The 19,602-nt window shown below is 43.6% G+C and overlaps 1 protein-coding gene across 1 annotated transcript in view; it reads left to right on the forward strand.

The window, feature by feature from the left end:
• The window catches only part of RSRC1 (arginine and serine rich coiled-coil 1), a 331,221-nt gene that overhangs the window by 108,463 nt on the left and 203,156 nt on the right, over positions 1-19,602 (forward strand). Inside the window, exon 5 of the mRNA XM_030216713.1 lies at positions 15,523-15,559. Within this exon, the coding sequence (XP_030072573.1) occupies positions 15,523-15,559 (37 nt within the window). The remainder of the gene's footprint in view (positions 1-15,522; positions 15,560-19,602) is intronic.

Here is a 19,602-nt window from a genome sequence, read left to right on the forward strand (position 1 = left end):
TTGGCAGATTTTCTCGTACGCACTGCAAGCTGGATTGCTGCCCAAACTACCTTCTGCAATCGGCACCGGAGTGACTTTACATCCTATTTGAACTACATGCTCCAACGCGGGCGCTTCCCCATTGATCACGGCCATATTCTCCTGACACCTATCCCGAAGGACCCGAAATGTGAGCCTAGTATTATTAACAACTACCGTCCTGTCACCTCTATACCATTGCTCGTCAAAACTATGGAAAGCTTGGTGAATTCTCAGCTTGTTGATTATTTAGACAAATTTTCGATTCTGCATGCCTCCCAGTCTGGATTCCGACCTCACCACAGTACCGAGACGGTGCTAGTTACTTTCCTGTCCAACTTTAGGAAAGATGTGTCTTTTGGTAAAAACATCTTACTACTTCAGTTTGATATGTCAAGTGCGTTCGACATGGTTGACCACAATCTCCTCCTCATGTTACTAGCTGAAAATGGTGTTGGTAGTACCGTCTTGGATTGGTTCCGGGAATTTCTGTCTTACCAATCCTATCGGGTCAAAGTCCAGTCCTCTTTTTCACCTTCCTGGAAATCTTGCTGTGGGGTTCCTCAAGGCTCACCCCTTTCACCTACTTTGTTCAACATCATGCTGACGCCTCTAGCAACGGCCCTTCACAACCGTGGCCTGAATCCCTACATTTATGCTGACGATGTGACTATTTACATCCCCTTTCAGTCTTCCATTGCTGAAATCTCAGCGGAAATTCAAGACAGTCTCGCCATCATGGTCAATTGGGCTAACACATTCAAGTTTAAACTTAATCAGGATAAAACGCAGTGCCTCATCCTCTCCTCCCAGTTCAAAAAGTCTATACCGGGCACGGTTACTGCGCAAAACTTCTCCATTCCTGTCGCTGCAAATTTGAAACTCCTAGGGGTCATTCTGAATCCCCACTTGACTCTTGATCTACAAGTCTCATCCATTACGAAGCGAATGTTCCTGTCCATGAGGACCCTCAGGCGTATCAAGCAGTACCTGCCATTTACCCTCTTCAGGTCACTTATCCACTCCCTAGTCTTGAGCCATTTTGACTATTGCAATGGTATTTACACCGGTTATAAGGAGCATACCCTTAAAAAACTCCAGACAGCGCAGAACATAGCAGCGAGGCTGCTATTTGACAAATCTCGTTTTGAGGCAGCTACTCCTCTTCGTGAGAAGCTCCACTGGCTCCCGATCAAAGAGCGGATTGAATTCAAAGTTTGTGCCCTTACACACAAGATTATATTCGGGGACACTCTGGCCTACATGTACAGCCTGGTCGACCTCCCACCCAGGAATGCTGTGCAGTCATCCCGCTCCTACCTCAATCTCCACTTTCCTACCTGCAGGAACTTACGATACAAGCAGCTCTTTGCCTCTTCATTTTTGCTACCAGTGCCCCCATTATTGGAATGCTCTCCCATCAGTGTTAGAGACCACTGATCACAGCCTATTCAAGAAATCCCTGAAGACCTACCTGTGTGATCGTTCATTCTCCTCAGCAGCTTGATCCTTGCATCTCTGCCTTCCTTTCCCCTCCAGTTTTCCCTCCCTCCCCTTATCTACTCCTTTTTTTTTTTCTTTTTTCTCTCTTCCACTTTGCACTACTGTTATTGTGTTGTACTTTCTCCTAACATTGTACGCCACATAGAGCCCGCCTTGGTAGGAATATGTGGGATATAAATGTTCACAATAAATAAAGGAATCCTGTATAGAAGGCATGAAACCAAAGACATTTGGCGGTGATTAGATGGCAACACCAGTAATTGAGAAGTGAAGTCAGCGCTGGGAAGGCTTCTATGGTCTGTGCCCTGATTGTGGCTGGACAGATTCAGCTTCCGTAACTGGAGAACAAGGCCAGTGCCAGGCAGGCTTCTACGGTGTGTGTGTCCTAAAATTGGGAAGGATAAATCAGGATCAAGTATACGTACCATACCTTATACTATGGGTTATCTTGTTGGGCAGACTGGATGGACCATACAGGTCTTTATCTGTCATTATCTACTATGTTATTATGTAATTTGTGCTTATGTCCTTAAAGCACTTTAGTAAAAGGGTATCTTTGTATATATGGAAATATATGAATAGAAGTGATGGAGCTTGATCTTGTCAATTTGCCAAATCTCATCTGTAGGTTGGTCATTTTCAAGTGTGTTGTGCCAGTCCTAAAAGTATTTTTGAATCATAACTTTGAGCATACTTTTTATTCTAGTGCCTTCATTATCTAAAGTAACAAGTTTTCGATCGTTAAAGAGAAAATTAACTATAGCAACCCCCACATGGATTTTGTGTGTAATTGATGTAGCATTCTCTTGCTGCAAAGTGGTTTGGATTTAAATTGACAGGTGTAGCAAGGTTTATTTAGGAGTACTTCAACCTTGTCCTAGTTAGTTTCATGATGTCTGCCTTATGTATGTACAACCGCTGCATTTCTTGCTTTAAAGCTTCATGTTACACCAATATTCCTATCTGTGCTGCTTCAACTACAAATTGGATGAACAGCCCCTGACACTTTTTCAATATTATTACATTAAACCAAGTGGATTTTGATTGATAACCTAATATTCAACTAATGCAAAACATCAATCATGGCAAGTATATTAATTATTTAATATTGCAGTCTAATTCAGAAATCGATGTGCTTCATGGAGGGAAGGGGAACTCTCAGTTCCCAGAAGACTTAAGACAGGGAATGATTTAAAAAAAAAAAAAAAAAAGAACCTGCTCTATTCCAGTGTGTTTGTTCGATACAAATCTTTATTCATTTGCCAATAATCTCTTCCCATTTTCCACTTCAGGACCGCTTTATCAGTTTTGAGACTTATAATTGAATTAGGTCTGCTTTCAGCACACGGGAAAAGAAGTTGCACAAATATTGATAACGTCATGACAGGGACAGCACAGGAGACAGGCCACTAAAGAGGACAGGTTTTATACCATTAGCTGGAAGCTCCCTGCCTTGGTGCTTTGGACCTTGCTTTCTGGAAAATTAAGTTCATTAAAGGAGGTTCCACTTTGATAGCACGTGAGGTTTCAAATGCACAGGATTTGATTTCTTTTTAGATTATGGATGCCTTTGTATAAACCATGATGTTTCAGTGTAGCAGCAGTAGTCCAGAAATCTTGCTTTCTAGCTGCTTGTTAACATCTGCAGATTTTTTTTCACAGAGCTTGAAGAAAAAGCATATTGAAATGAGCATGAGACTGTTATGAAAACAGTTTTCTGTTTTATGTGGAGAAGCACGTGAAATGTTATTTTGATTCTTATTTACTAACATAATCCCAAATGATCTTTTCAGTTTGTGAGAACATTTAAGTATTGCTGTTTATAATCATAAAAAATTACTGTAAAAACCATGCATGCTGTCTCATGATGTTTGAATAAAATTCCTTTAGTACTGAAAGATTATAGGAATGAGGAAAGAACTAGATTTATCTCATGCATTTCTGAGAATTTCAAGGTGGTTTCATTTAGGTACAGTAGATATTCTTCTGTAACCCAGGGGGCTACAAAGCCACATTTACTTAAAGCTTAGTGAGCGTTTACAGAATTAGCGTGTGCTAAATGCTACACATCCTATTTTTATACCTATAGGCTACATGTCAATGTCCATTATTGCATGCTAAGCTTTAGTAAAAGGACCCCTAAGTTTGTACCCGAGGCAAGTAAAATGACTTGTCCAGGATCACAAGGAGTGGCAGTGGGGTTTAAACCTGACTTCCCTGGTTATCATTAGGCTCCTCTACTCTTATAAGGTTGTTTGAAGTGGATTGAAACATTTTGAAAAATATTTTACTGCATTCATTTACAGTAACTGGAAAAACATTGAATTGTTTTTACAGTAATTTATCATCTATACCAGTCCAGACAAGTGGGTTATGCTCCGCAAGCAGCAGATGGAGGCAGCAAGTACTAAATTTCAGTGATATTGTTGCCATTATAAGGAGTGGTGCAGCCTTGCAACTTTTCAGTATTCTAATACAGCAGGATGCCTCTTGTGTGGCCTGACTCACATGGGTGCAGACTGTGATCTGTGGCCTAGAGGTTGAGCTCCAGTGCCCTGATATTTCTCTTAGAGATCAGTTTACAGGCCTTTACACTAAATGGGCTTGGAGGAATCCCAGTCTGGGCTCCAATGCTGAAGGGGCCACACTGTTTATTGGCATTTGTTAAAATCGCCTGTTTTGACAGCGAGGTCACACGAGGCCCCTGTGGAGGCCAGGTTTCTAATATTTTTAGAAAGTCTTTCTTAGCTTTACACACAGTAAGAAAATTCGTTCCGTGTTTAATGATTTTAAGCATGTTATACATATTTGTACTTTCCCACATTAATGTAGTCATCTATACTTAGGTTTGCATAAGGAGGTTCTTGCCCATTAGCATTTACTTCAGAATGCTGCAGCTAAAGTGATCTGTAAGGGAAAAATATAAATTTTGAATTAAATTAAGTATTAGATGGGTAAAGGTGAAGGAAGAGAATGAAAAGATATCCCTGTTCTGAGATATGATCTTAATATGTGACACATGTTCAGGTATCCATTTTTATTTTTATCAAGAGCTACAGGCTTTAAAATGAATGATTAGATCAGGAAACTTTGAATATTAGTATTCTTTACACCATTTTAAATTCTGGAACCATTTTTCATTTAGATGGGCAAGAGAGCATTTAAAATATTTGAGAATTACTATCCCAGCAGATGTATCTGTAATTTGAAGCCCATTACTCAAAAGTCTGAACGTGGAACCTGGTAGATGGAGTAATCTTAATTTGACTTGTTTAGGTTGCTTTGCTACTGAAAAGTTGTTGGTGCTTCAATGAATGCTATGTTTTTTATGGTTTATTGAACTTGCTATATTGGCTTTTCTGATGTCATAACAAAATGGTATACAATGCTAAAATAGGAAAGGGGGGAAGGGAAGGGAAATGGGACTTGATATACCACCTTTCTGAGGTTTTTGCAACTACATTCAAAGCGGTTTACATATATTCAGGTACTTATTTTGTACCAGGGGCAATGGAGGGTTAAGTGACTTGCCCAGAGTACCCAATTTAAATAGGATAGAGGAAATCATCTGTCCAATAAAAACAAGTCTGTATAAAGGGGAAAGGGGGGAATGGGACTTAAACCACCTTTTGTGGTTTTTGCAACTATACTCAAAGCAGTTTACATATTATATACAGGTTACAGGTACCTGGGACAATGGAGAGTTCAGTGACTTGCCCAGAGTCACAAGGAGCTGCAGTGGGAATCAAACCCAGTTCACCAGGATCAAAGTCTGCTGCACTAACCACTAGGCTACCCCTCCACTCCACTAAAATTGCAGTTGATCAAATAGTCGATCAAACCAAAAGCACAAGTTCTTTAACAATAACAAATGACATTGATATTGATAGCAGGCTCAGTGTACCTGCAAGAACCCCAAGCAATTGCTTTGAAAACGAAGGCTTCCATATATAAGTAGGTCTTTAAAGCTGTTTAAATGTTTTTGTAGGAGGTCTATAAACAAATTGAAGCTGGAAGTGCATTCCAGAAAGAGGATACATGCAATAAACTGCACTGAGCTTAGTTGTGTCGAGTGTAGTGTGACGAACAGTAGTATTCGGCCCCAATCTGTTAGGTGTTTGCTAGGGTTATGTTTCAAAGTTTTTATTGGTGATGAAATAATATGGCTTAACAGATACCACAAAATATAAAACTGCAACAGTACAGTGGAATTTCACATATAAATTTGAACAGACCATCATCAAATTTTTATGTACTCCCCCCCCCCACCCTCTTTTCCATCCTCCCTCCCCCCTTAGTTCTATGTATGCCAATCAATATTGGGTATAGTGGGTTTAAACATTCAGACCGTGTGTACTACCCATGGTGTTTGCTAGGGTTAATAGTCATTGCTGGAGAAATCATAGAGGAAGGGGTACCTTTATGTATGTGTGTGCCCTAGAAGGGATATGCAAATGATCATAGGCCTCTTAGCGGTGCATAGGGGACAACATAGAAGAGAGTTAAGATAGTATACCTGTATACAGAACTTTATAAATCAAGGTAAAGATCTTATACTGTATCCAATAAGAAATGCTGTCCTCAATGGTGACACTTGTTGGTAATATATTTTCTACCAAAACAAGGATTACTCGCTCACCTCCTCATTGGGCAATAGATTGAAATTTTTATATATCTTAAATCTTCTTCTATACCAACACGATTCATGTTTCGCCCTAGCTGCTTCAAGGATAGTCCCCTAGAAAAAAGTTGTCAATACAAATCATTTAACCGTATAACTTCTTATACCCTCCTAAACACCTTAAGACTACAGAAAAATTAAGGAGGTCTTTTACAAAGGTGTAGTAGCATTTCTCCGAGGACAAGCAGGCTGATTATTCTCACCATTGGGTCGTCATCTGTGACGGCCCAGGAGACCAGAAAAAAATTGAGAGCAAACGAAGAAGTCTCTCGAACGCTCCATCACGTGGGCTGAGCACACCGCGCATGCAAGAACGGCTTCCTGCCTTCGACACTAGCGTGAGTCCCTCAGTTTCTTTTTGACCGCATCTTGAGTGACACGTTATTTCACAATGGCACTCAGTTTTCGTCTCAGGAGACTAATTTTCATGTTTCATCCCCCACCCTCCCCTTTTCTCTTTTTCCTTACTAGTGGTAGTTCTCAAAAAAAAAATAAAAAAAGAGTTATTTCCCTTATTTTGTTAGTTTTCTTCACTTGTTTAAGTTTCCTTTCTTTTTCGTCGCGGCCGCCTTTTAGGCTGCTCGGCCGGGTCTTTTTTTCCCTTTTTGTGCCTTTTTATTTGGCACAATCAAGTCTTTTAATTTTGCAGCCACTATTTTTCCGTCCATGTCATCGAAGACTCCCAGTGGCTTCAAGCGTTGTACTCGCTGCAGCCGGACCATCTCGGGTACCGACCCCCACGCGTGGTGTCTCCAGTGCCTTGGGCTTGAACATTTGCCAGCTGCTTGTAAGCTGTACTCTCTTATGAAAAAGCGGACCCAAGTGTCTCGGGAGGCTCAGCGTGAAAGACTTTTTGCTGATCGGTCCGGTCCTTCGGCATCGACATCGGTACCGAGGTCGGCGTCATCGCCATCAAGGGAAGCATCGACTTCGAGAGCGCAGGTAATGGCTGCCGAACAACCACATCACGCTGGGAGCAGCGAGGCATAGAGTGGGTCTCCACCTGTCTCGAGGCCTACTGCTATGCAGGCCCCCTGGACCGACCTTCGTCGGACCCGGCCCCGAGGAGGCGTGAGGATTCCATGTCCTCCACTTCGGTACCAAGGAGTCTCGATGACGGGTGTTGAGCGAAGGCTAAGAAGCACTGTCATCGTTCTCCTTCCAGACACAGTACCGAGAGCTCCGAGGAGCTGAGGGATTCGGCACCCGAGAAGCGTCGGCGCCGAGAGAACCACTCACCCTCTATACAGGGGGTGCCGATGCATCGGTCTTCTGGCAGCTTAGTACTAGCTCTCAAGCCCCCTCAGATTCTGCCACCGGCTCCTACACTGGCCCCACAGCTTTTTCCGATGGAGGCCCTTCTTCCAGAGCTTCTGGAAGGATTTCTGCGCCAGTCTGCTTCGGTGCCAGGGATGCTTGCGCCTTCTGCATCGACTGTGGAAGCGGCATCTGGACCGTCGCCTGTGGTGAGGTCCCTGTCCTCGGTGCCGCTTGCGGCATCGGCCGCCACCCAGGTTGATTCGACGTTGGCGGAGGAAGCTTCGCCGCAGTCCAGGCAGGGGTTGACTTCTCAACATCCCCCTCGAGGCCGTCGTTCCTTGACGTCGAGACTGGCTCGGGTTCGGGCTGTTCTTAGAGAGCTTCTGTCCGACACCGATGATGAGTGCTCGTGGGAGGAAGAGGAAGATCCCAGATACTTTTTGGAGGAAGAGTCATATGGGTTCCCCTCTGATCCTACTCCGCCTATTGAAAGAAGGATGTCTCTCCCTGAGAGTCTTTCTTTTTCCTCCTTTGTTCGGGAAATGTCCAAGGACATTCTTTTCCCTATGGAGGTTGTGGATGAGCCCAGGGCCGAGATGCTCGAGGTCTTGGACTATCCTCCGCCCACAGAGGTTGCAGTGGCCCCCTTGCATAACACACTCAGGGAAGTTCTTATGCGAAACTGGTGGTCCCCCAAAAAGCTGAGTCCCAGTACAGAGTCCATGGAGAGCCTGTAATGGTGAAGACCCAACTATCTCACAATTCCATGGTGGTAGACTCTGATCTCAGAAGAGCCAAGAGTACTAGAGACTATGCCTCGGCGCCCCCAGCCAGAGAGTCTAGGACCTTGGATTCTTTTGGGAGGAAATCAAATCTGCTATGCTCGCCGCCAAGATCCAAACGTACCAGCTCTACACGAGCATCCACTTGCGGAACTCAGTGAGGCAACTGTCCAGTTTGGTCGAAGCACTTCCTCCAGAGCTCGCCGAAGCTTTTCACCAGGTGGTCAGGCAGCAGAAGGCGTGTCACAGATTCCTGGCCAGGGGTACTTATGACACTTTTGATGTGGCATCCCGAGTAGCTGCTCAAGGTATAGTGATGCGCAGACTCTCATGGCTGCGTGTCTCTGACCTGGATCATAAGACCCAGCAGCGAATGGCCGATGTTCCTTTCCAGAGGATAATCTTTTTGGAGAAAAAGTAGAGGACATGGTCGATCAGATCAAGAAGCACTATGATGCTATGGATTCTTTCTCCCGCCGGGCGTCTTCTGCTACCGCCTTCTCATTTAGGAGGTTTTTTGGAGGGAAGGGGGGTGCTCCCTATTCCTACAATAGGCGTAGGTACACTTCTGCTTCTTGGCAGCCTGTCCAGGCTCAGTCCCATTGTGCTCGTTCCCATCAATGGCGTGCGACTAAGGCCCCTGCGGCTCCCCAGCAAAAGCAAGGGGCAGGCTTTTGACTGGGTCCAGTGCAGCATAGCCTCAGAAAAAGTGTCCGTGCTGGACGACTTACCGGTCGGGGGGAGGTTGATATTTTTTCACCAAAGGTGGCCTCTTATAACCTCCGACAGGTGGGCTCTTCAAATAGTCCGGTTAGGATACACTCTCAGTCTGGAATCCATGCCTCCAAATTGTCCACCGTGAGCTCAATCCTTCAGCTTCCAGCACAAGTAGGTACTTGCAGAGGAACTCTCCGCCCTTCTAAAGGCCAATGCGGTCGAACTCGTTCCACCAGGGGAAGAGGGGCTGGGATTCTATTCCAGGTACTTCCTTGTGCAAAAGGAAATGGGGGGGGGGGGGGGGATGTGTCCCATCCTAGTCCTAAGGGCCCTGAACAAATTCCTAGTCCGAGAAAAGTTCAGAATGATTTCCCTGGGCACCCTTCTTCCCATGATTCAGGAAAACGATTGGCTATGCTCTCTGGACTTAAAGGATGCCTATACTCACATCTCGATACTCCCAGCTCACAGGAAGTATCTTCGATTTCGGTTGGGAACTCGGCACTTTCAGTACTGTGTACTGCCCTTTGGCCTCGCATCTGCGTCCAGGGTCTTCACAAAGTGCCTGGCAGTTGTCACAGCATCACTAAGCAGACTGGGAGTGCATGTCTTCTCTTATCTCAACGATTGGCTGGTGAAGAGCACCTCGGAGGCAGGCGCTCTACAGTCCATGCGGATGACTATTCGACTGCTAGAGCTACTGGGGTTTGTAATCAATTATCCCAAGTCTCACCTTGTCCTGGTTCAGATGTTGGAGTTCATTGGAGCTCTGTTGGACACTCGGACGTCTCGAGCTTATCTCCCCCAGGCAAGGGCAGACAATCTTGTGGCCCTAGTGTCCTTGGCTCGAGCGTCTCAACAGATCACAGCTCGGCAGATGTTGAGACTTTTAGGGCACATGGCTTCCACAGTTCATGTGACTCCCATGACACCCCTACATATGAGATCAGCTCAATGGACCCTAGCTTCCCAGTAGTGCCAGGCCACAGGGGATCTAGAGGATGTGATACATCTCTCCACTGAAATTTGCAGTTCCCTTCATTGGTGGACCATTCGCTCCAATCTGACCTTGGGACTTCCATTCCAAATTCCTCAGCTGCTGACGACGGATGCGTCCCTCCTGGGGTGGGGAGCTCATGTAGATGGACTTCACACTCAAGGAGCTTGGTCCTTTCAGGAAAAAGATCATCAGATCAACCTCCTGGAATTACGAGCTATCTGGAACGCTCTCAAGGCTTTCAGAGATCGGCTGTCCAATCAAATCATTTTAATTCAGACAGACAATCAGGTTGCAATGTATTACACCAACAAGCAGGGGGGCACCGGATCTCGCCCTCTGTGTCAGGAAGCCATCCGGATGTGGCTTTGGGCGCACCACCATGGCATGTTTCTCCATGTCACGTATCTGGCAGGCATAAACAACAGTCTGGCCGACAGGTTGAGCAGGATCATGCAACCTCACGAGTGGTCACTGAACATGGATGTTGTCCGCAAGATCTTCCGAGCGTGGGGCACCCCCTCAGTGGATCTTTTTGCCACTCAGTTCAATCACAAAGTACCTCAATTCTGTTCCAGACTTCAGGCTCACGACAGACTAGCGTCAGATGCCTTTCTCCTTCATTGGGGAACAGGTCTTCTGTATGCGTATTCTCCCATCCCTCTAGTAGGGAAGACTTTGCTGAAACTCAAGCAAGACTGTGGAACCATGATTCTGATTGCACCCTTTTGGCCTTGTCAGATCTGGTTCCCTCTTCTTTTGGAGTTGTCCTCCGAAGAACCGTGGAGATTGGAGTGTTTTGCGACCCTCATCACCCAGAATGAGGGGTCGCTTCTACATCCCAACCTCCAGTCTCTGACTCTCACAGCCTGGCTGTTGAGAGCTTAGAAGTTGCCTCCTTAGGTCTTTCGGAGGGTGTCTCCCGAGTCTTGCTTGCTTCCAGGAAAGATTCCATGAAAAAGTGTTATTCTTTCAAATGGAGGAGGTTTGCCATCTGGTGTGACAGCAAGGCCCTAGATTCTTTTTCTTCTCCTACACGGACCCTGCTTGAATACCTTCTACACTTATCAGAGTCTGGTCTCAAGACCAACTCCATAAGTGTTCACCTTAGTGCAATTAGTGCTTATCATCAACGTGTAGAAGGTCAGCCTATCTCTGGATAGCCTTTAGTAGTTCGTTTCATGAGAGGTTTGCTTTTGTCAAAGCCCCCAGTCAAACCTCCAACAGTGTCATGGGATCTCAATGTCGTTCTCACCCAGCTGATGAAAGCTCCTTTTGAGCCACTGAATTCCTGCCATCTGAAGTACTTGACCTGGAAGGTCATTTTCTTAGTGGCTGTTACTTCAGCTCATAGAGTCAGTGAGCTCCAAGCCCTGGTAGTGCATGCACCTTATATCAAGTTTCATCATAACAGAGTAGTCCTCCGCACTCACCCTATGTTCTTGCCGAAGTTAGTGTCGGAGTTCCATCTGAACCAGTCAATTGTCTTGCCAACATTCTTTCCCCATCCTCATACCCGCCCTGGTGAAGACAAGTTGCACACCTTGGACTGTAAGAGAGCATTGGCCTTTTACGTGGAGCGGACAAAGCCCTATAGACAGTCCGCCCAGTTGTTTGTTTCTTTTGATCCCAACAGGAGGGGAGTCGCCATCGGAAAACGCACAATCTCCAATTGGCTAGCAGATTGTATTTCCTTCACTTACGCCCAAGCTGGGCTGACTCTGGAGGGCCATGTCACGGCTTGCAATGTTAGAGCCATGGCTGCGTTAATGGCTCATTTAAAGTCAGCCTCCATTGAGGAGATTTGCAAGGCTGCAATGTGGTCATCAGTCCACACATTCACATCTCACTACTGCCTTCAGCAGGATACCCGACGCGACAGTCGGTTTTGGCAGTCGGTGCTGCAGAATCTGTTTGGGGTTTAGAATATCCAACTCCACCCTCCTAGGCCCATTTCTGTTCTGTTCCAGGCTGCTTTCTCACTTAGTTGTATTTCTTTTCAGGTCAATCTCTGTCATGTCCTCGCCGTTGCGAGACCCAATTGACTGATGTTCATTGTTTGAGTGAGCCTGGGGGCTAGGGATACCCCAATGGTGAGAATAATCAGCCTGCTTGTCCTCGGAGAAAATGAAGATACATACCTGTAGCAGGTATTCTCCGAGGACAGCAGGCTGATTATTCTCACATACCCGCCCTCCTCCCCTTGGAGTTGTTCTTGTTTCTGGGTTGCTTTTTTATTAAACTGAGGGACTCACGCTCGTGTCATGGGCGGGAAGCCGTTCGTGCATGTGCGGTCCACTTGAGAGACTTCTTGTTTTTTCCGGTTTCCTGGGCCGTCACGGACGATGACCCAATGGTGCGAATAATCAGTCCGCTATCCTCGGAGAATACCTGCGACAGGTATGTATCTTCATTTTTTAGCTTGTGCTAATGATTAGCACATGCTAAACGCTAGAGACACCCATAGGAATATATGGGAATCTCTAGTGTTTGTGCGCTAAACACTAGAGATGCACACTTATTTTTGGCAGGCACTAAAAACACTAGCATGCCTTTGTAAAAGGACCTCTTATTACCTTAGCACTGGCAAGTTTTTCTTTTCCTGTCCCCTATGCTACTTTTCTGTCCTCCTCCCTAAACCGTATCACGACCTGTTGTTTAATTTTGCTGATTGCTTGCCACTGGTTGAGTGACACTATGAGGGGCATAATCGAATGGGGCGCCCAAGTTTTCCTGATGACGTCCTCACAGGACGGCTCCGTGAAGGGGCGGGGAAACCCATATTATTGAAACAAGATGGGTGTCCATCTTTCATTTCGATAATACGGTCGAGGATGTCCAAATTTCAACATTTAACTCGACCTTAGAGATGGTCGTCCTTAAAGATGGTTGTCCCTGATTTTCGGCGATAATGGAAACCGAGGACACCCATCTCAGAAACGACCAAATCCAAGCCCTTTGGTCGTGAGAGGAGCCAGCATTCATAGTGCACTGGTCCCCCTGACATGCCAGGACACCAACAGAGCACCCTAGGGGGCAGTGCAGTGGACTTCAGAAATTGCTCCCAGGTGCATAGCTTCCTTACCTTGTGTGCTGAGCCCCCCGAGCCCCCCAACCCCCCTCCCCCCCAAAAAAACCCACTCCCCACAACTGTACACCACTACCATAGCCCTAAGGGTTGAAGGGGGCACCTACATGTGGGTACAGTGGGTTTCTGGTAGGTTTTGAAGGGCTCACATTTACCACCACAAGTGTAACAGGTAGGGGGGGATGGGCCTGGGTCTGTCTGCCTGAAGTGCACCGCACCCACTAAAACTACTCCAGGGACCTGCATACTGTTGTGATGGAGCTGGGTATGACATTTGAGGCTGGCAAAAAAAATTTTTATTTTATTTTTTTTTTTTAGGGTGGGAGGAGGTTGGTGACCACTGGAGGAGTAATAAGCCTGTATATTTCCTGTCAATACATTGTAGTTCTTTTCCTGAACTTTTTACTTTGTTTTTAGTTTTGTACACTGCCCAGATCTTCTAGTCAGCTTGGCAATATAGAAAGTGTGAATAAACTATAAACTATACCTTAATATTTGTTACCAGCTCCCTGATATTACATTATCTCTTCCCAGTCAAGGTGGCGGTGGCGTTTTTTACTTCCATTTTTATAGGAAATCTCATCTACATCGCTGCTATTAACGCCACCCCAAAACCCAGTCACACTATCGTCATCCACTCCCAGTGAGCCAGTTCCTCTGCCTGAGAAGAGTTTGTATCTCTTTGGAGGACTTTAAGTGAGAGTTGGATATCTTAAAAGAAAGATTTAAAGCCCAAGATTATCCTGGATAGTGTATAAGACAAGCATATTTACGAGTAAGATTTGCTCAGAGAGAGTCGCTCCTTCAGGATCAGGAGAAATCTGCTAATGTGTTATTGAAATGTGCGTTACTGGTTTCAAAGATCAGTCAACAACCGGTCCATATTATGCATCAGTATGGGAATGTGATTTATGAACATGAGGATGTTGTTTAGTGCTTCTCTTGTATGAAAGGTATGTTAGTTTATCTTTCCTATTTTAATGGAGTTCTTTTAGTAATTGTTATTTTGTGTTATAATTTTTGTTAACTGTTCTGATTTGCTTTGTAGTAAGTTATGGTATAGTAAAATAATAAATGATAAACTTTACCCTATATTTAAGGGTTTTCCAACTGTTGCCTTTAGACGAGGGAAAACGGTAGGTGAACATCTGTCTACCCTGCGATACACAAAGTGCCTGATAGTTGAACAGTTTTCTCATGAAGTCTGTGACCATTGTGACCTCTTAAGATTCAATGAGGTGTGGACACCTTATATTATATAGGTTGCCAAATACTATTAAGGGGGCAGCCTACAATTTTGAGTGGCTGCCACATTCTCTCAATCTCCTCCTCCTGCCCTCCACTCTGTCTAGCACATAGGCTTTCTTTTCTTTTCTTTTTTTATTTTTTTTTAAATCCTCTGCCTCTTGTTACTGTTAATGGAGTTGGGAGGGAGTGAGCATTCCTTTTGGTGGGGAAACATGTTTAAACTGTGTAAAATGGATCTCTGGTCATTTATGGTGAAGTGCTTGGCTTTGGATAGCAATGGTGTAACTATTGCGATCCAATAAAAAATTCAAAATAATGAAAAATATTGGTGCATGTGTAGCCCCCACATTCTGGAATGCACTTCCTGAAAGGCTCCGCTTAACACAAGACTCTCTCTACTTCAGGAAGCAGGTGAAAGCTTGGCTCTTCAACCAGGCCATTAATGGCAGAAGTAACTAACTTGTTAGTCTCACTCCAACATACAAGGAGTGACACGGGCTGCACATACTGCAGCATGACATGGTTATCCACTCCTACCCTAGCTAAGAAAATATTTAACCATCTCTCTGACCGCACGTGCAACTTTCTTTAAATTAGTCACCTTACTTTCAAACTGTTTTTACTCCCTTACCTATCTATGTTCCATCTTTGCTTATACCCTACACTATCAATTGAAAGTTACGCAATATGCACTATCACTTTATCTCCCATGTCAGGAATGTACTTTCCACTGTTGACTTTCTAACTTATGTTTATTGTACTCTATCACTAAGGAATTTCTATTCAATTCCACTTTGTATTCTGCTTTACTATGTTTGCATCTTGATGCAATACCATGTATAATTCGCTACCCAGAAATGGCAATCGCCATTACGGCATAATGTAAGCCAAATTAAGCCTGCAAACTGGTGGGAAAATGTGGGATACAAATGCTACAAATAAATAAATATTCTATTACGTATTGTGTTGACATTGTAAGTAGTATACTATGCCATACTTTGTGTTGTTATTTGAATATTTTTTCTGCTGTAACTGTCTATTGCTCATGTTTGATTTATTCTTACTGTACATCGCCTTGAGTGAATTCCTTCAAAAAGGCGGTAAATAAATCCTAATTAAAAAAAAATATATATATATATAGATAAATGTTGACAAGTTTGTGTTGGTTGTAAATTACTGGAGACTAGGATTCAACAACTATTTAGAACTTTTTGTTCTTCTGTTACAGGGACTCTGGAAACATCAAAGCTGGATTAGAACATCTGGTAAGCTCTAATTTTCTCTTCAACATTTGCATCATCTTTGATATGTGCATTCCAAATGAACACTGTTGAATGAGCTTTTGAATTCCTTGAATTGAGAAAGTCAGCTGTATCCCAGAGGGTCAGCTTATTGCTATTATTTAAAGGCACGTTTTCATTTATCTTATCGTTTCAAGGGAATTAAAAATTTTTAAACTACTTTTTTAAACTATAGAGATGAAATAAAGCAGACTGCAATACTTGAATTGATGAGTGTTTTAATTACAAACAAAAATTGTTTGGTGCTGTATTTTTGGCATACCAAGATATGAAAAGAACAATCTAATGCTTTATAAAACAAACACAAAGTTGCATGCACAAATGTGGAATATTCTAGTAATTTGAAATCTTTAAAAGAGAAAAAAGGACTTTGTTTTTCTGCTGGCATTTGAGTTGTATATAATTTGTTTTAAACAGGATAATAATTGAGATTCAAATAATATTTTTAATTACATTTTCAATATGCATTTACAATATATATAAAGAAAAATGTCACAACAAATTCCAATCAAGTGTAACCACATCAAAACATTCTAGTCCATGTCAAAGAAATATTTTTGGTTTAGTAAGCATATTCAAGTGAAAAAAGAAAGTGTATTGTTTGATCAACATTCAAATGCACATTATTTTATCAGGTTTGAGATTCATGGATGTAAGCATATTAAACTGTGCTACTAGAAGATTAACAGGATCAGTTTTGTTATTTGTAGGCAGCAGATGGTGTCTGGTGAAATCAAAACATATAGTGGTTGAACCAGATGAATTCATATTTTTGTTGTTATTTTTCTAAAGCAAGTTTTGCTGTTTTGTGTGTGTGGAATGTTGTCACTCGTATAAATAGGGTCTAAAAAGTTCTTTAAATTGTGTGACAACTGGGAGAAGTTCACTCTTTCAGCATCATGTTCAAGTTCAATTTATTTGGTATGTCACAAAATTTTCACAAAGAAATCTAAGCAGTTTAAAATAGAAAAATAACAAGCAACAAAGCCCGTTACGTGAAAAATGAAACGGGCCTTAGGAAGGCTCTTGTCTAAGCGATTTCTCCTCTCTCCCCTGCCCTCCCCTCCATGTCCAGCGATATTCCCTCCCATTCATGTCCAGCGATTCTCCTCTCCCATCCATGTCCAGCGATTCTCTCCTGCCCTCCCATCCAATCCATGTCCAGCAATTCTACTCTGCCCTACCCTCCCATCCGTGTTCTGCGATTCTCCCCTGCCCTCCCATCCCATCCCATCCATGTCCAGCGATTCTCCCCTCCTCTCCACTGCCCCCTGCTCCTTCCTGCCGCCCTGCCTTTAAGCTGTTCATGTTACCTCAGGTCGCAGCGGTGGCAGGCTCAGCTCATGTCGCCTCCAGCCTCCCCTTGCCTTCACTCTGTGTCCCACCCTCCTCTGACATCATTTTGTCTTTCCGCGAGGGCGGGACACTGAGAGGGAAGGGAATGCTGGAGGCGAGCTGACATCAGCTTATTTGCATGCTGTTAAGAACCCAGCCAGCCAGCCATCCAAGGAAGCAGAGTGACCAATTATTATATAGATCAGCCTCATCGGTATATATTTCTATGGTGTGGAAGAATAGGAATGTTGTTGTTCTAAAATGATGCCAGACCAAAGATGATGCATTCTTAATAAACTGACAAACGTCAACTGTATACCTGGATTTCAGTTTCACATTCAATTACTTACCTTTTCCAAATCCACGCTTAAAGTGAGTTACAAAGCAGGTACATGTGCTATTTCATTGTCTAAGTAGATTTACACTCTAGGTTGCACCCAAGGCAAAGGAAACTGAAGTGACTTGCCCAAAGCCACAAGGTTCATCACTGAGAGAAGCAGGATTTGCACTCTACCTTCTCTAGCTCTCAGTATTCTGTTCTAACCACTAGGTTATTTTCTCTGCCCCATTAAAAATAGAAATTGGCTCCTCTTCTTGATAGTACTGCACAGTAATATGACCAAAACACATTTTAATATGTTATCTATATACATAGTAACATAGTAGATGACGGCAGAAAAAGACCCGCACGGTCCATCCAGTCTGCCCAACAAGATAAACTCATGTGTATACCTTACCTTGATTTGTACCTGTCTTTTTTTTTTTTCCAGGGCACAGACCGTATAAGTCTGGCCAGCACTATCCCCTCCTCCCAACCACCGGCTCTGGCACAGACCGTAAAAGTCTGCCCAGCACTATTTCCCGCCTCCCAACCACCAACCCCTTTTCCCCCCACTGGCTCCATGATCTTACATCTGTACAAGACTTCCACAATTAAAAAAAAAAAAAAAATTCAAAAACAATGAAAACCAAGTATTACATAGCATTTTCTGGTAAACAGATGCAAAGTGGCATGGTATAGTGGTCTGCATTTGGTAATTGCATGTAATGTTACTTTGCTTTAGACTGGTTCTACAAATGTTCACGTAGCTAGTAATGCACAGAGGGGTGTTCCATTGCTCTAGTGCTGTTAACAGTCGCTGAGAACCCCATGCAAATATATTCTAATGAGCTCATTTGTAATCTAATGTGTATTCCAGGGGATGCACAGCTCCAGTGCAGCCCTAATTTTACAGCTGCTCTGGAGCCATCTGAGATCAGCACAAGCAGGAAGCTATAAAAGCTGCCTGCTTATGCTTCCTACCTCTCACCTCCCCTCCCGAAAAAAAGCCCCTGGTGGTCCAATGGACCCTGACCACACCAATGTATTTTAAAAATTTCTCCCCCCCTATCATTGCGTATACCTCCCACATTCACTGTGCCAGTCTTATTGCCACCACTAACCAGAAATAATAACATCTATTTTAAGTTTTGCTGGTTCCTCACAAAAACCCTATTTAAAAAAAAAAAAAAAATAGAATGGTATCTACTATATTCCCATATGCTGTCTTGCCAATGATACTGATTCTTCTCCAGTCCCTACTTTAGGGGTCCTTTTACCAAGCCGCAGTAAAAAGTGGCTGTGGTTCTACGGGTGTGTGTTTTTGGTACACGCTGGGCCATTTTTTTTTTTTTACCAAGGCTGTGAAAAAAGGCATTTAATGGGGCAGTAAATGGCCATGTGCTAAAATTAAAAGTAGTGTGCAGCTATTTACTGCCTGAGCCCTTACCGCCACCCATTGACCTAGCGGTAAAGGCTCACACACTACTCATGTGGTAATCAGACAGCATGCGCTAATGTGACCACACTGCCAATTACTGCCAGGAACACCCCCTGTGGTAGAAAATAGAAAATTATTTTTCTGTCGCAGGAGACAGCCCATGCCAAATTCAAAACTATCGCAGGGTGCCTGCGCTACCCCTGCGGAAGTGCTGATTTGGTTCATGTTAGCCCTACCGCTGCTTAGTGAAAGGGCCCCTTATGTGAATGCTGATTGTAAGTGTTTGTTTAGCATTTCCTCTTTTTAATTAATTCATTTTCAAACATTTCTCCTAGTCTGCTCTCAGGCATACAAGTCTTGTTCTGGTCTTTCTTCTTTTTCATTGACAAACCTGAAAAGTCTTGGCTTCTTACGTTACCTTATCACCTTGCTTCCACTCAGATTTTTGCCACCCTGACATTTTTCTTTCTTATTTCAGCTTACCAGATATCATTTTCTGTGCTTTTCTTTTACAGATCCTTTGAATGCTACTCATTTTACCTTGACTTTTTTTTTTACTAATGTAGAAAAGCATTTTGTTTCAGTAGTCTTTCCAACCCAATGGAAGTTGGAAAGAATTATATAAAACTGGCCAAGACTGTTCATCTGTCTTTCTGGGAGCAAAATAACTCAAAAATGTAATGAAATGGGATGAAACTTGGCACAAGGGAAAACTTGGTAAAAAAACACAATAGGTTTGAAAATGGGCCAAATCAGACTGGGAATTCCAGAAAAATAAGCACTCCCCTCCTCCCCCGGCCCAAAAAATAACTGACTGAATGCATTTCTATTGGAGAAGAAGGGAAAGGTTGCAGGGCATGGCTGACGGAATTCTTTCTATTACCTCTGCATATACTACCGGATTCTATATAT

This window comes from Microcaecilia unicolor, chromosome 10 (genome assembly GCF_901765095.1).
Source record: "Microcaecilia unicolor chromosome 10, aMicUni1.1, whole genome shotgun sequence".
NCBI lineage: Eukaryota > Metazoa > Chordata > Amphibia > Gymnophiona > Siphonopidae > Microcaecilia > Microcaecilia unicolor.